The following is a 16,653-nucleotide window of genomic DNA, read 5'->3' on the forward strand; positions in this document are numbered from 1 at the left end:
ACTCTGAGGGAGCTGCCTGGAGATGTGGTAGTTCTTGGGCCAGACCAAGTAACTGAGTCTGGGAGAGGCAGAAAGGGTCCAAAGGAGGGTTATGATCACTGGAATCTGCATGTAAAGTGACAAAAGTTGTGTGAATGGTTGGTTCTGGATGACGGCACTGTCTTGAGAGGTTATGGAACCTTTGGGATAGGCATTCTAGCTGGCACACACAGACCACTAGGGCGACCTTTGGAGGTTAAGCCCACCTCCGATTCTGATCTAAAGCTCTCTGCTTCATGATCCACGAAGAAGTGAAGAAGTCACATGCTCATGTCTGTATCAATACTCTGATAAATTATCTTGAGGGAGAGTGTTTGGTTGATAGTGGGGAGGGTGCTGCCCATCATGGGGGATGAGGCTGCTCAGAAAGATGAATGCTGGTCCTCAGCCCACTTTTTCCCAGTCCAGGACCCCCAACCCTTAGGTGCTGCCCACATCCAGAATGGGTCTTCCTATGTCAGTTAACCTAACCCAGAAATGCCCACACAGAGATGCTCACAGACCTGCCTCTTACGTGATTCTAGATCCTGTCAAATCAACAGTATCAACTGTCTTACCATGCTACAAGCTCTTACTACCGCTGACAGAACTGCCCAGCTGCCATGTCTCTCCTCCCATCTTGGGTTGAAAACCCGAGACTGTGAGTCAAGAAATCACAAAGAATACCCTTCATACCTGAAGTTGCTTCTGTTAGGCATTCTGCTACAGCAACAAGAAAAGCAACTAGTAATGCAAAGTATAAAGTACTCACGAATCCACTCTGACAAAAATGAGTTGACGGCAGCGCCAGAGTGGGGGAGGGGAATCCCCAGTGTGGGGGGGTTTCAATGACTGGTGAAGGCATGATATCCTGAGATAGGGAAACATAATGTTCACCCCCTAAGTGTGGGCCCCCTCATAGAACCCCAAGCTGATAGAGAAGGAATTACTCAGTGAACACTGATCCTAGCCTACACAGTTCTACCCACTGCAGCCCTTAGTGGCCTGAAGTTTGATTTCAGACACCTCTCTGTGGGTTGGACACGGGGAGCCTGAGCTTCCTCCTCTGCAGTATAACCTCCCCACTTCCTTAGAGCCTCATTTTCTCCTAAGCTTGAAGAGCTCTGAAGCCATGTGGGAGATTATGGGCAGTGGCTAGGAGGCTCTCACTAGTACCTAAGTTGAGTAAATGACTGATTGCTCCTTGTCACTTCTTGACTGTGACACTGGCAACTGCTGATGCCAAAACTCTGCCCACCCCTCTCATGCCCATATTTGGACATGGTACAGGTTCTCACTGGCCTTGGTCTGTGAGGTCCTGGCCCTCTTTGACTTCACAATCCCCAGGGGCCCCTTGTGTCTATAAGAGGAAGAGGGTGCAGGCTCTCCAGCCACAGCCCGCAAAATTCCACCTGCTCACAGGTTGGCTGGCTTAACCCAGGTGGTGCCTCCTGCTCTGAGCCAGCTTCCGGCCAAGACAGCACCATGGCCAGATACCGCTGCCGCAGCAAAAGTAGGAGCAGATGCCGCCGCCGCAGGCGAAGATGTCGCAGACGGAGGAGGCGATGCTGCAGGAGGAGGCGAAGTGAGCAGGGGTCTGGGCTGGGTCCAGGGGCCCGGGGGTTCTGGGGGTCCAGGGGGTCCAGGGATTGGGCACAGCCTGAGGTCTCCCTCACCACCTTTCTTTCTTCCCTAGGTGTGCTGCCGCCGCCGCACATACACCCTAAGGTGTAAAAGATACTAGATGCATAGCAAGTCCATCACAACTCCTGCCTGAAAATTTTACCAGACTTCAAGAGCCTCTCGCCACATCTTGAAAAGTGCCACCGTCCGATGAAAAACAGGAGCCTGCTAAGGAACAATGCCACCTGTCAATAAATGTTGAAAACTCATCCCACTCATGCCTCTTGGTTCTTGGGTTCTGGGAAGGGTGGGTGAATGTGGGTAAGGGGACATGAGTGACCAAGTGGAAAGGACTTCAAACCTCTCTATCGTCCCCAGCCATCTCTACAGAAGGGCTTAGGGAAGACGCATCTGAGGGACTCACCAGCAGACATGAGGGCCACCTAACCTGGGAGGTCTTGGGTCCAAGTCACACAAAGACCATCAAAGCCAGGCAGTTCCTGCCTGGAGACGTAAGACACCAAATGATGCTAGAGTAAGATGAGCTCCAGAGTCAGATTTAACTGGGGAACAAGAAATTCCAGTGGATCTGTGTGTGACAGGCTATCAAGACTCGCTTCACTGAAATGCCCCATCACCGACCCCTTCTCTGGTAAGCCCATGGGGCCTGAGCATTTGGGCTTGGCCCCAGTCCTTTGGTATGAATGCACAGGTCAGATAACCCTGGCTGGCATGTGCCTCCAGGGGCTGTTAGCTGAACCTGTGGCCAGCAAGTTCAACACTCATGGAAGGTTTTTGTGGTATTGGGGACCCAAGGCCTTACTCAGGTCAAAGGCCAATGAGTAAGGTCTTGATTCATCACTCTGTCCCACTTCAATATACTCCATGATGGGGAAACTAGGCTGTGTTGGAGATAGTGGAGATAAAGAGCTTCATTAATGTTTATTTTCTTGCTATTAGGTGAAGAGTACATTATCAAACTACACCTCAAGCCCCAGTCATGTACTATGGTTAAATGTAATTTGAGCTAGGGAGGTAAAGATGAGGGCTACACAGAGAAATCCAGGGTAGCCTGGGCTACAATGACACTCAAGAACTGTTCCAAGTATGCTTCGAATATGACCTGAGGTGTCTTACACCTTTAATCCCTGCCAGTGGGGCAGAGGCAGGCATATCTAACTGGTTGACCTACAGAGCAAGAACCAGGACAGCCAGGGTTACACAGCAAAAAATCCAAACCAAAACCATGAGAGGTTGCCAGCTTTGGGGGAAACATGTCCTTGGCTCTGAAGCCATGTTACCTCCAGCTGAACTCTGGCTCAGCAGTGACTTTATACTGATTTGGCCTGTGTATCCTTAGTGCATGTGGAGAAGGTGGGAAGCTTTCCTGCTGCCTAGTAGGAAGAAGACACACTGGGGCTGGGAGGTGATAAGTTGGGCACTGCAAGCATAACCCACAGCATGCAACAGGGCAAAAGGACCAGGATAGAAGTCCAAGGTGCGAGCAGCATGCTGCACTGGCTTTAAGACAAGGTGAGTAACTTGGCCCCTGCTCCCTGCTTGTGTCGCCCTCACAGAGGGGACTGGGCAGGGTGGGAACAATCAGGGGTGGGCCGACAGGTCACAGTGGGGTTTCCCTTTATATATGACCCCGAGAGCGCCCCACACCAGACCATCATCACCACCAAGAGCAGGTGGGGAGGCTTCCGTCCTCCTCCTCCCATCCAGGTTAGCTGCAGCCTCAGCCCAGAGCCACCTGATCTCCTGGCACTATGGTTCGTTACCGAGTGAGAAGCCCCAGTGAGCGTCCACGCAAGGGGCCTGGGCAAGAACATGAAGATCAGGGGCAAGGGTTGAGCCCAGAGCATGTGGAGGACTATGGGAGGACACATAGGGGCCACCACCATCACAGACACCGTCGCTGCTCACGTAGGAGGCTGCACCGGATCCACAAGAGGCGCCGGTCATGCAGGAGGCGGAGACACTCCTGCCGCCACAGGAGGCGGCATCGCAGAGGTAAGCACCAAGAGCCCCAGACCCCTGGCCACCTGTGTTGCTGCCCAGCAAGGCAAGGGTGGCCACATCTAAACCCTGCTGCCTCCCAGGTAGCCTAGCAAACCAGAACTTTCTTTCCCAAAGGTTGCAGAAGATCCCGCAGGAGGAGGAGATGCAGGTGCAGGAAGTGTAGGAGGCACCACTACCACTAGGCCTCCCCACTAGGCCATCCATCCTGCCTGGAGCCAAGGAAGTCACCTGACCAAGGAATAATCACATGCCCAAGTAACGTCACGGGAGGCCACAACACCGTTCCACATTGATGTCTGAGCTCTTGAGCTGCCAAGGAGCCACGAGATCTGAGTAATGAGCAAAGCCACCTGCCAAATAAAGCTTGACACAAGACTCACTGGTCGCTGTCTCCTTTTCTTGAACATCATGGACCTGAGGGGGAGTAGGGACCATTCCTAGTTATTTTGTGAGGATGGTGAAATGGGTAGGATTCTACCCCTGAAAATGAACAGGACTGCATAAGGGGAGGAAGAAAGCTGGGGCTGGACAGCTTTCCCAGTTCCTGACTTGGAAGGCTTGCCCGACATTTGCCAGAACACTAGTGGGGTCCACACTCAATGCATTGGTCATGGGAAAATCCTTCAGCTCCTGCCCCTGCCACAAGGCAGCCACTGTTCGGGGGCCATCTGAGCCAGTGATCAACAGAGCTCCAAGTTCCAGAGTGGGGGAGGGTGGTGCCTTGGCACCTGTTTATGAGGTCAGTGCCACACCCACTAGCCTCTCATCCTCCCGCTGCCCAATTTTCCTGCCTCCTAGTCCAGAGAGAGACAGGAGTGGGTGATGGGTTCCCGCTGTGCCAAGCTCAGCACCGGCCATGGCACTGCCCAGAACACTGGTCATAGCCGTGGCCACGAGTCCTCCATGAAGAAGCTCGTGGCCTGTGTGAGTCAAGACAACTTCTCCCTGTCATCAGAGGGTGAGGAGGAAGAGGATGAGGAGGAAGAGGAAGAGGAGGAGGAGGAAGAGGAAGAGGAGGAGCAGATCCCGGTGAAAGGCAAGCTGTTGCTGATGCAGCCCGAGAAGCAGGAAAGCACTGAGGATAAGGCCGTGGCCCAGCCGAGCCCTGAGCCCAAGCAGACGCACTCCTGACCCACCCTGAGGCCTGCCCGGTGATGGTTGCCCATCACCACTCCAGAAAAGAGGACATTCAGAAAATAAAGAGTCTCCAAGGAACTTTCCTGGCTTCCCTCTTTCCTTTGATGTGTGTATGAGTGTATGGGCAGGCCTGGAGAACAGCCACCAGGGTGGGGATCCATTCTGAAAGGCTAGCTGGCTGTCTCTGTAGAGCCCTCATTTTGCTGCAGTGCTGCTTGGGGGGGGGCAATTCTTCCTCTGAATGCTGAGATTACTTACAGGCTCAGACATATGTCTGACTAGGACACACTTGTCCTGGAGACCCAAAGAGAAGACATGTCTGCTTTTTAGTGCAATTCTTCTGCCCCCTTCATGCTTGGGAAGTTAGTTCCTGGCCTCCCAGGAGGCTGACTCCTTTTCTCGGCCCAGGTCCCGGCACCTGCACTAGTCGGGGTCTGCAACCGTCCTGATCCCGTCTCCCATTAACTCTTACCCAAGAGAAACAGCAGGTGTAACTTGCCCTGTGGAAGAGCCCTGTTTTCCCTTGGCTTTTATCCACACTGCCAAAGGTTCCCTTTCAGTCACCAGGAACCTGGTAGTGGAACCTAGTGTTAGTCCTCAGGGGAGAGTCAAAAAGCCATGGTGAGTACACAATGTCTTCGGGGAGTTGGGGAAGGTTGGTGGGGAACTGTGAAGGATGAGCAGTAAAATAGGACAGAGGCCCCAAACAGTCCTTCAGGTCTGGTCTAGTCTCCTCCCCACACAGTGAAGGGTTGGGTTGCTAGTCGCTCTCCCGAGGCCTCAGGGCCAGCTGTTATCCTCTCAGAGCACAGCACAGAGCCTATGTTTCAGGTGTGCTGCCCAGAACAGGAGTCTAGCCACTGCTCCAGACTTGGGGTCAAACCCCAAGGTCTTGTGAGCACTATCCCTTGTGAGGACACTTGCCAGTCGATGTGAAGGCCAGTCCAGCTGGTCTGGCACAGCCTATGATACTTAGCTTCCATACCCTTTCAAATACCTCTTCCATAAATAAGGTTATAGTGGTAGGATCCTTAAGAATGTGGGTACATATCTGGAGGGAGAGGAAGCTACCATTCAGCCTGCTAATTGGAGTAACTGGGATGCTCCTAGGAAAAGCTGGCTAAAAAAGGATGAATACAGTAGGCAGGGCTCAGTAAACCAGGCAGTTTTCACAATGGGCCATCTGGCATGTTTATTAAGAAATCAAATTCGAGCTCTGCATGGTATATGCCTGCAATCCCAGCACTCGGGAGGTAGAGTCACCCTAAGCTGTGCCAGCTCATTGAGACTGTCTCAACAAAAGATGAGTTAAATGGCTCTGTGGTTAACTTGCCATCAAGCTAAAAACCTGACTTCAAGGAGAGAAACCATTCCTGAGAATTATCCTCTGAAAACACACACACGCGCACACATGCGCACGTGTGAGCACACTCACACACACACACACACACACACACACAACACACACACACACACAGGTCCACACCAGTAAAGGCTGACCAGCAGTGTCTTGGTAATAGTACAGAAACATGGTCAGGGCCTTGTGGGCAGGAGGGTGACAGTGTCTCAGGGCCAGAGTTGGGGAAGCACAAGAGATCACAGGGGCTCTGGTAAAGTGGCTGGAGATTGGGAAGAACACATTGGCTCCAGAGCACACCAGCTTCAAGGTGACCTTTTCCTTTCCAGGTGAGTGGCCAGAGCAGACAACACTGAGTCCCACTGAGAGGCTGTCAGGACTGGGATGATATTCCAGGCTCAAAAGAATGGAAGGAAGACATTGGTAACCCCATGGCATACCCAAGATCAGACTTCAATGCAAATTAAGCTTTGAACACCACCCTCAACCTCTCACCTGGGAAGGCTGCTGGGGAGATGGGCCCATTCCAATTCCTAGTCACTATAAGCCTTTGATCCAAGATGTTATCCAGTCAGGTCACACAGCCTCACTGCCCACCACTGGCTATACCTCTATGGCAGGCCAGGCACCAGGTGGCAGGTGGAAAAGAACATTCTGCAGCTGTCAGAGGCCTTGAAGCACTGACTGCAGACTGGTCCTCTCCAAACCTCACGATGTCAATTGTTAATAATCCCAATGTCAATGTCACTGTGAGGCGGGTACAACAGTTTATTATCCCCATTCTGCAAAGCTAGGGAAAATGAAATATGGAGAAGTGAAGACAAGAAGCAGCATATCTGAGATGTGGCCTCAACACAATCTGACCCACAGGGTCCTGAAAGCTGCCCCGCCCTGGGGAGAGGGCGAGGGCCAGGGCTTTCCCATAACTGTCACCCTCTGTGGCCTGTGCCATCATAATTGGCCCAGCTATATAACTGGGGGCTCTGGGGACTCCCCAGAGCTGGGCCTGCTCGAAGAGGAGGAGGAGGAGGTCTCTGCCCCTCCAAGTGTGGCCTCCCATGGACACCAAGATGCAGGTCTCCACCACTCATCCCCATCCCCATAGCTCCACTCGGCCCCAAGGTCACACCTGTAACCAGTGCAACTGCAGCCATCACTGCCGGAACTGCAGCCTCGCAGGCCACCCAAGCTCCAGTTCCAGCCCCAGCCCTGGCTCGCCATCGAGGCACCCCAAACAAACCATGCACTCCCGATACTCAGCTTCAAGGTCCAGCCACCGTGGCAGCTGCTCCAAGACCAGGAAGACCCTGGAAGGGAAGGCGAACAAGAGAAAGGCGGCCAGGAGGCGGAAGCGGACACACCGAGCTAAGAGACGTAGCTCAGGTACCTACTGGAGCAGTGGGAGGCTCTGCTGCAGCCTAGAAGCAGGGAAGATGGGCACAGGCTGCCCAGGAGGCTTCTGGATGGAGGGAGTGAGTGGGAAGCTAGTATTAAAGGACCCTTTCCCATTGCTATCTTTTAGGGAGAAGATACAAGTGAGACAACACTCCAGGTTGTTCCTGTGTCCATTTGATCCCAAACGGAGACAGCCATGACTAGGGGAATGTTGGGAGGATGCTGACCTTACAGGAACGTGTCACTGCAGCAATTTCTATGTAACATGGATTAAAGCTTGTACCCTGGAAGACTATCCTTGACTTAGCAGTTTTGCTTTGTTTTAAATAAAGTGTCCCAAGCAATAATTGTGCAATAACCAATCGCCTTTGATTCATGCATGGTCACCCGCCGTGACACCAGGGAGGAAAAACGTTACTGAAAGTAGTGATGACTCCTGTGTGTGTTGTCCACCCTTGCGGGGAGACCCAGGTGTTCTGTGGAATCTTGTCTGCCCAGGCTATTGTCACCCTGCAGGAAAACTTCCTCCAGTTCTCCCTGCTCCACAATAATCAGCAGCATATCCATACAGGGGCTGGGCACCCTCACCTGAGTGGGACTAAGCATCCCCCCTTCTACCCCCAACTGCTCCACACCTTCCCACCCCATCAAGGAGTGTTGGGCAAAGAGCGCTTTCAAAATCACACAGTCAGTTCCCAGAACACTGTCAAAGCTGGAAAGAGAAACCAAATGCTCTCTACCTCTCCTACCTCCATGGCTAGAGAAAGGTGGCCAGTAAGGTCGGGTTGCATCCAGACCCAAACTGCATGCTTATGACCATAGCACTTTGGCAGAGGCAGGATAAACTTGCCACACAGGAGCTCAGCTGCTGGAGAGCAAGAAGCCCTGAGTTTCCCAGCATAAACTAGACACCTATAATCTCAGCACTTAAATGGGCACTCTGGTCTGCACACCCCACCCCACCCCCTGGCCAGCTATGTTTGTTGCTCAGCACATTTCTCTTTTCCTCTGGTATCTGGATTTGGTTTCATTTTGATTTGAATTCACAACTTTCTAGAAATTGAAACTGAGTTGTCTGCTGCAATGTAGGCTGTGAGGAAAACTGCACCCAAATATTCTGCTTGACTCATCCTGAACTTTGCAGCCATGTCAAGGTACAGGAGAATTAAGACTCAGAAGGCTGGAAGAGACACAACAGGGAAGCATCCCAATGCTCAGAGATGCAGTGAGACTGGGCCTCTCAGCTTCTTTATCCGCAGACAAACCAGTGTGGAGACCATTGGGATGGGTCAGAACCCTGGCTGTACAGTAACTGCATCATGAACACATACATGGTTTAGTTTCCACAGCTGTAAAGTGAAGACTGAACCACTGGGCCCAGGAGTGATTTAAGATCAGAAAGTGCTTAGCATGCAGTCAGCCTAAGCTGTAGGTCACAGCAAAGGAAGTATGGTCCCTAAGGATGGATGGGAGAGGCTAGCCAGGGCAGGGATGAGAGGACTGAGGGAATGAGGGTAGCTCTCCTGAGCAGCTGCTCAATGGGAATGGGGGTGGTGGGAGGCCTAGGGCCATCTGCTATTTATAGGCTTTCTTCTGCAAAGGCCTGCCAAGGAGCTTGGCAGGGAGGCAGGCCTGCAGAAGCCAGCCCAGCCTTGCCACCTTCTGGCAGGCCCACCCACCTCAGCACCAGCTCTCCTGCTGCCAAGTCCCAAGGAATACTGTACCTTGAAGACAAGTACCAAGAGACTTCCCTCTCCCACTTTGCCTGCTCTAGTCTATACTCCCTGAGCTTGGGTGTCTAAAAGAGACACAGTAGGCTTAGGATAGGATTCCATGCACAATCCCCCGACCCCCCACTCCCCGTGTTCAGTTCCCAACAATGCATAAACCAAGCATGGTGATGCCTGCCTGTAATCTCAGCCACACAAATTCAAGGAGCTCAAGGCCAGGATTTTTAGTTATGCTTAGGATGAAATGTGGAGTTCTGAGCTCAGCCTGGGAAAACTGAGGAAGGGAGACCAGGAGGACCTGACCACTGAGCTTCAGACTAGCCGACAGGCAGCATTCCGAGAGAAGCCTGTGGAGGGCAGTGTGCGTCATTGCGAGATACCGAAGTTTGCACGCGAACCTCCTCACCCGCCTTCATTCATAAACATCGCCACCAGCCAGGCTTCTACTCATGGTCTTCCAGGACGAACTGAATCACAAAACCACACAGTGTCCTAATGATAGGTCTGACCGCCTGGATCCCAAACCCAAGGTGTACACGGAGCACGGGAGCCCTTACGCAAGCAGATGCTTGCTGGAGCCTTGAGGGCATCTGTAAGGTTGAGGCGGGATGGTGGGGAGACGAGTGTTGGGGTTACAGCTGAGAAAGCCTCATTTTTTTCCGCACTGGGTTCGTCTGGAGATACCCAGCTACTGTGAATCACGTAGTTTCTCCAGTTGCCCACGTAGTAGGAGTGCAGGGAGAGTGAGTCCAGGCCGCTGGGGACCCAGCCCAACCCCACCCGGTTTCCGAGGAACTCGGCCGGGAGCGGGGGTGCCCCTCCCGCATCGCCTTAGGCTTCCTTTGAAGCCTCTGCGGTCAGGCCACCGCTTCCTGGGAAGCCCAAGCCAAGGCCAGGCCGGGTGGCCAACGGGAGGGGCCCGCGCATTGGGTTCCGAGGAGGGCCGCGGCCCCGCCGGGCTTCAGGACTGAGCCGCGGGCTCCAAGATGGGCCGAGATTGCCAAGGCCTTCGGGTCCTGGGCGGGAAGAATCCTTGCAGGGAGGAGCTTATTAGGGGGGGCGCAGGTTTCAGGCAAGGCGGAGCCCTGACCAAGAGGATGCAGACACCCGGAGGGGAAGAGGAGTGCCAGCGCCGCGCGAGCATCCCACCCGGCCGGCTGCAGGGATGTGGGGCGAAGGTGGCCATAGCAAAAGAGCGGGCACCAGGTCCTAAGGCGGCCATCCCAGATACGGGCTAGAAGATTTGAGGCAGAGCCAGAAGCCCAGGACGCAGAGGTCCCAATCAGGGAAGGTGCGGGGTAAGACGGAGCTAGAGAACGGTCTCCAGGGAAAGCCGCAGGAGGCGAAAGAGTGGACTCGAAAGACTCGCCGGAAAGAGAAACCGAAAGCGGCGGTGGGTGGGACTGGTAGGCGGGGCTTCTCTGGCAGGTTTAAGAGCCTGATGCAGGGGCAGGCAGCCCCAGAGCGAGCTGCGGCCGTGGCAGCTGCACGGCTCCCGGCCCCGGAGCATGCGCGACAGCCGCCCCGGAGCCCCCAGCCGCGGCGCCCCGCGTCCCGCCGCCAGGTGAGCCGGGACAGCGGCGGAGGAGGAGGTGGGAGGGGATGGGAGGAAGGGGAGCTGAGCCCGGCAGACTGGCCTCTCAGACTGCTTGGTGGGGTCGTGGATGCCACGCCTCTGGTGCCCGCCCGCCCGCCCCACCGGCTCGTCCAGGCGGGCCCCCGCGGCGCGGGGTGCCTGCAGCGCCTCCTCTCCGGCCCTGAGCCCAAGTCGCCCTCCAGGGTTCCAGTCCCCGGTGTGGCCAGCAGGCGGCAGCCGCTGGGCGGCGAGCCACTAGCGGGGACGGCCCGAAATCGGGCCCCTCTCCACGCCCCCTTCTCCACGCGCGCGGGGAGGCTGGGCTCCACCACAAGCCTGGAAGGGTTCCATGTACGGGAATGGCCTACTTCGCAGATAAGCCCACGGAGGCTCAGATGCTCCGGGCGGATTCCGCGTTCCGCCCTCGCTCCTTGGGGTCCGCTGGCCGGACAGCGCCACCCGGACGCCCGGCTCACTGCTTCTGTCTCCCTCATCAGCGCAGCCCCGGACGCTATGGCCCACCTCTCCGGCTGGCCCCTCGTGTAGGATGGTAGCACGTAACCAGGTGGCAGCCGACAATGCGATCTCCCCGGCAGCAGAGCCCCGACGGCGGCCAGAGTCCTCCCTCATCCTCGTCTTCGTCCTCTCCGGCCGCCCCCTCGCGTACGCGGCCCTGCCCTGCGGTCCCGGCCCCGGCCCCTGGAGACACTCACTTCCGCACGTTTCGCTCCCACTCCGATTACCGTCGGATCACGCGGACCAGCGCTCTCTTGGACGCCTGCGGCTTCTACTGGGGACCCCTGAGCGTGCACGGGGCGCACGAGCGGCTGCGTGCTGAGCCCGTGGGCACCTTCCTGGTGCGCGATAGTCGCCAACGAAACTGCTTCTTTGCTCTCAGCGTGAAGATGGCTTCGGGCCCCACGAGCATCCGCGTGCACTTCCAGGCCGGCCGCTTTCACCTGGACGGCAGCCGCGAGACCTTCGACTGCCTCTTCGAGCTGCTGGAGCACTACGTGGCGGCGCCACGCCGCATGTTGGGGGCCCCGCTGCGCCAGCGCCGCGTGCGGCCGCTGCAGGAGCTGTGTCGCCAGCGCATCGTGGCCGCTGTGGGTCGCGAGAACCTGGCGCGCATCCCTCTTAATCCCGTACTCCGTGACTACCTGAGTTCCTTCCCCTTCCAGATCTGACCGGCCCATTGCCGTGCCCGCAGCATTAAGTGGGGGCACCTTATTATTTCTTATTATTAATTATTATTATTTCCCTGGAACCACGTGGGAGCCCTCCCCGCCTGGGTCGGAGGGAGTGGGTGTGGAGGGTGAGGTGCCTCTGGCTTCTGGCTGGAGACCCCATCCTGCCTCTCAGGGGGCCTCCCCTCCAGGTGCTCCCTCCAGGTCCCCTGGTTGTAGCAGCTTGTATCTGGGGCCAGAAAGAACCTGAACTCCACTCCTACCTCTCCATGTTTACATATTCCCAGTATCTTTGCACAAACCAGGGGTGGGGGAGGGTCTCTGGCTTCATTTTTCTGCTATGCAGAATACCCTATTTTATATTTTTACAGCCAGTTTATATAATAAACTTTATTATGAAAGTTTTTTTTTTAAAGAAAAATAAGATTTCTGGAGTGTATATTTTTGTCAGGTATCCTGGGTTGGGGATGGGGGCAAGGGATATGCAGATTGATTTTTTTCTTGAAGTGGTTGGGGATGCTGGGGCTGGGGGTTGGGCAACATGCACAACTCCACCCACAGTATTGGGGACCAAATTGCCAGGCTAGTTTTGATGTGTGTCTGGAAAGATGGCTGCTCCAGTCTGAGCACTCCTGGGTATCTGTGCCTGGTCTCTGCTACCCCTGCTTGAGCGAATCTTCCAGGGACAGCCCCTGACACTTAGTACTGCCTTGTCCCCATCGTACAGAGGAGAAAAGTGAGGGACAGGTAATTGGTGCCAGGCCACTCCTGGTGGAGAGGTGGGCCCCTTTGACTGTCTACCCCTGCATCAGTTTGAACTGGATGACAGAAAAGAAACTTCTTTGCTCCTCTGACCACAACTACTTCCAGGAAGAGGGTGGGGCAGAGCCGCCAGGGGCTTACCGAGTTTTTGGAAGGAGTGGCAGGTTCTGCAAGCCATCAAGTGTTTGAGAAGCGATGATGAGCCATGCTGGCTTGACTGTTGCTTCCCACCCCACTCTGCCTTGTGTACTTTTTCAGAGCCAGAAAGCTGCTTTGTGGTCTGTGGTGGCAGGGGCCTGGTGCTGCTGGTGGCTTGGGCAATTCCCTTTGCCTCTCTGGGCCTCTGAAAGGCCCAGCTCTGTGAGGTAGTGGTGGTGGCAAGAATCCAGGTGGAAGGGCTGTTTCAGGACACTTGTGGGTACCAGAAAGGACCTAGGACATTGGCTTTGAGACAAATTGGCTGGGTAGGAACTGGTGGGCTGAGTCACAGCTAAGTGTCATGCTTCCAGAGGCTTTCCTAGTGTCTAGTGATTGTGTCCAGAGGAAGCAACTGCTCTGGGCACACTGGCTGGGCCCAGGCTTGCTCTATGGTTTAGAAGGGCTGGATTCTTCCAGGCCCAGGGCAGCCAGTCCTTCAGGGAGGCGGGGTGGGAGAATGGAGGCCATGTTTGGTTTGCCCCCTATTCCTTCTTTTTTAGACCTGACCTTGCTGTATGTATTAATGAGGTCCTACCCTTGCAGGGCAGAGACCAAGTGGCAATACTAGTGATAATTTGCAGACCTCCTAGTTAGAGCTGGGGGGGAGGGTGCTAACTGGGAAGACCCTGTTTAAAATACTTGGACCTGCCTGGAAGTCAAGCTCCTACCTCTAGGAAATAGGCCAAAAGGCAAAAAGGAGCTCCCACACTGGCACAAACCAGCTGCCATTCACCTGGGCCTTCTGATTGGTAGTGTGGTACTGTTGGCATCCCCATTTCACAGGCAGGAACCAGCCCTCCTTCAAGCATAAGTTGAATTTGCAGTTAGTTTTACAGCATGCCAGGGGGATTTCCTGCTCTGAAAAAAAGTTGGCAAGTTCTGTGTTCATCACAGAGGTCTAAATCACAGACCCATTGCTTTGTAAAAGCCGGAGGCAGAACAGCTAGGAATAAAGACTCCTGTCCCTCGCCCTCCCCAGAGCTGGCCTCTTCTTCCACTTATGAGTCATTAAAAAAAAAAAAAAAAAAATCCATCCTGACATATGAAAGGTGACCTAAAAGTCCCTGGGAGTGGCACTAGTTGTCTGTCTGTTGCCCTGTGGGTTCCCTGGGGCTCAGATTCTCTATCTGGCCCCCAAACCTCAGCCTTATGATTCATCAGTGATTACATTTCTGCACAAGATGAAAAGTGAGAGGAAGGACCAAGTAGGGGGCCAGGTCGGGTGTGGGGCTGGCAAACAGGGAAGGGAGCATGTCTGATTATTGTATGTGCTTGCACACACACACACACACACACACACACACACACAGGAGACCAGCCTAAAAGCCAACACAGCTGGCAACTGTGGGCTTTGTTTTACTGAGGAAGAAGACTCAGGTGCAGGAAGGTCCAATGTGGCAGCCAGGCCTTGGAGTAATGGGGTTGTGCTGTTTTCAGCAAGATGAGTGAGCTCTCTCTCTCTCTCTCTCTCTCTCTCTCTCTCTCTCTCTCTCTCTCTCTCTCTCTCTCTCTCTCTCTCTCTCTCTGTGTGTGTGTGTGTGTGTGTGTGTGTTGTTTTTTGGAGACAGGGTTTCTCTGTATAGCCCTAGCTGAACTCGATCTGTAGATGAGGCTGGTATCGAACTCAGAGATCCACCTGCCTCTGTCTCCCTAGTGCTGCCTTTGTACCACCACCCAGATGAGTTTCTTAAAAGAGTTGAGGAGGGAAAAAAGAGGGAGGGAACCTGTGAAGTGCATTTCTGGGCCTCCCCTTATCCGTGGGCTCTCTTCAACCTTAGGAGGTGGTCATGAAATGGACAGGCAAGCCTTTTCTCTTCTCTGGATTGTCCATCATAAAGCACTTAGCACAGAACCATGGTATGTAGTAGGTGCCTAATCTCTGCACAATGAGGTGCTCCATGTCCAGATCACAAACACTAAAGTAAAATCTGGGAAGATGGAGAGTTCATGGTCAGTCTGGACTGATAGATAATAAACACTACCCATTTCAGGTGTTCTAAGCCCAAGGATACAGAAATGGATGGAAGAGGGATTCTGGGCTCTGTTATCAGGCAGAGTTTTGCTAAATATAAAGAAATGATACTCCAAGCAGTGCTCAGAGGAAAGCTAACGGTGGCTGGTGGTGGGTGGCACTGGACAATATCAGGAAGGCCATCCAAGAGTCCTTGAAGTAACAGATCTGAAATGACCAGGAAAGATGGGGGAAAGGCATAATGGAGAGGGCAAACCCAGTTTTGCTCACCACATAATTTTCCAGCAGGGAAGGCTCTGTTGTGCTGTGCAGGACCCCACTGGTCTCAGGGGGGACTTCGTAGGGAGCCTGGACGCACACTGTGTTGGGACCGGGTCCTCTGGCCTTTGGGTAGAGATGGGTTGAGGTGGCTAGTCCTGACATCACAGGTTTGAGCTTGCCTGTATAGGGTCACTCCTGGCCAGAGCTTTGCTCCAACAGGCTAAACAGCAAGGGAAACAGAAGGCTGAGGTCCAACACAGGTCAGTTGTGGAAGGCCTCTCTCAAAATCTCAAGTGTGAGTCTGTTTGGCACCTGGGGCTCCTGAAGCAATGCCCATCTGAGCAGGGTGGGACTCAACTTTAGGAAAGCCCACTGGGTTCCAGGAAGGAGGTGTGTGAAGCTGACGGGTTGTTGTAACCTGGGCCACTTGCATGGCTACTCCACACCCCTGGGCAGCAGCTGGTCAGGCCTCCCCCATAGAAAGTACCTAGAATAACAAAGGGGGGGTCAGCTTAATACTGGGGGAGCCTCAAGGGTCCTCCTCAGAGTACTGTTTTCACCAAAGCAAAAATCACACAACAGCAGTGCCTAGTGTGGCACCTTGAACTTGGAACTGGGACCTAAGCCACAACCCTTACAGGAACCACGGGTCCCAGGCCCACAAGTGACTGTGGGATGTTTGGTACATCTCCTATCCTGTCCTGCCCTGGCACACAGGCTTGAGGACCTAAGGCCTTTGCAGGGGGCCTTGCCTAGCTATGGCCCAGTGCTCACTAGCTCCAGCTTTCAGGCCGTTGTGCTTTGTGTGGTGGTAGGTGACTAGGTAAAGCATTGGTCCTGTTTTCAGCCAGTGGTTGATGACATCACTACACTTACTGGCCTGCACTGGGCTACGCTCACCTCTGCTTGGCTTCCTTCACCAGCAGCCCCCTTGTGGAATGAATGGGGGCCTGTGTATGCAGCCTGGTTGGCTCCTTAAAAGGCCTAGAGAAGGCATATCTCGAGGTTATACCAGGTCAGAGTGATGATAACCAGCCATCCTCTGTCCACACCCACTTTTATAATATTCATTTTTAAGTGGGGCAGTGGTGGCACATGCCTTTAATCCCAGCACTCAGGATGCAGAGGCAAGTGGATCTCTGTGAGTTCAAGGCCATCCTGGTCTACTAAGGGAGTTACAGGACAGTCAAGGCTACACAGAGAAACTCTGGAAAAAAACAAAGAATATTTTTATTAGTTTTAATTATGTGTATGTGCATGTAATATTTTTGCAGAAGTGTATGTGCATATTAGTGACAGTGCCCTGGAGATCAAAAGATGGTATCAGATTCCCTAGAGTTAGATTACAGATGGCTATGAGCCACATGATGTGGGTACTGGGAATCGAACTCAGGTTGTCCTAGGTCTTTTGT

The 16,653-nt window shown here is 54.0% G+C and overlaps 4 protein-coding genes across 4 annotated transcripts; all 4 read left to right on the forward strand.

Moving 5' to 3' along the window:
* Positions 1-3,413: 3,413 nt before the first annotated feature.
* LOC127212838 (protamine-2-like) lies at positions 3,414-3,829 on the forward strand. The gene is made up of 2 exons (XM_051178423.1): positions 3,414-3,657; positions 3,747-3,829. Exons 1-2 carry the CDS (start codon positions 3,414-3,416, stop codon positions 3,827-3,829), a joined length of 327 nt encoding a protein of 108 aa, XP_051034380.1.
* A 592-nt stretch (positions 3,830-4,421) lies between these two features.
* LOC127212839 (protamine-3) lies at positions 4,422-4,852 on the forward strand. The gene has a single exon (XM_051175187.1). It carries the CDS (start codon positions 4,489-4,491, stop codon positions 4,795-4,797), a length of 309 nt encoding a protein of 102 aa, XP_051031144.1. The 5' UTR covers positions 4,422-4,488; the 3' UTR covers positions 4,798-4,852.
* A 2,307-nt stretch (positions 4,853-7,159) lies between these two features.
* On the forward strand, positions 7,160-7,850 carry LOC127215450 (nuclear transition protein 2). Its single transcript, XM_051176243.1, has 2 exons — positions 7,160-7,543; positions 7,683-7,850. The coding sequence occupies exons 1-2, from the start codon at positions 7,219-7,221 to the stop codon at positions 7,697-7,699; spliced, it is 342 nt and encodes a 113-aa protein (XP_051032200.1). The 5' UTR covers positions 7,160-7,218; the 3' UTR covers positions 7,700-7,850.
* Positions 7,851-10,370: 2,520 nt separating this feature from the next.
* LOC127223018 (suppressor of cytokine signaling 1-like) lies at positions 10,371-12,483 on the forward strand. Its single transcript, XM_051189231.1, is given in 3 exon segments — positions 10,371-10,849; positions 11,359-11,486; positions 11,488-12,483. Coding segments are annotated over 2 exon segments (639 nt in total). The 5' UTR covers positions 10,371-10,849; positions 11,359-11,408; the 3' UTR covers positions 12,049-12,483.
* Positions 12,484-16,653: the final 4,170 nt, after the last annotated feature.

Source organism: Phodopus roborovskii, unplaced genomic scaffold (genome assembly GCF_943737965.1).
Source record: "Phodopus roborovskii unplaced genomic scaffold, PHOROB, whole genome shotgun sequence".
Classification (NCBI taxonomy): Eukaryota; Metazoa; Chordata; class Mammalia; order Rodentia; family Cricetidae; genus Phodopus; species Phodopus roborovskii.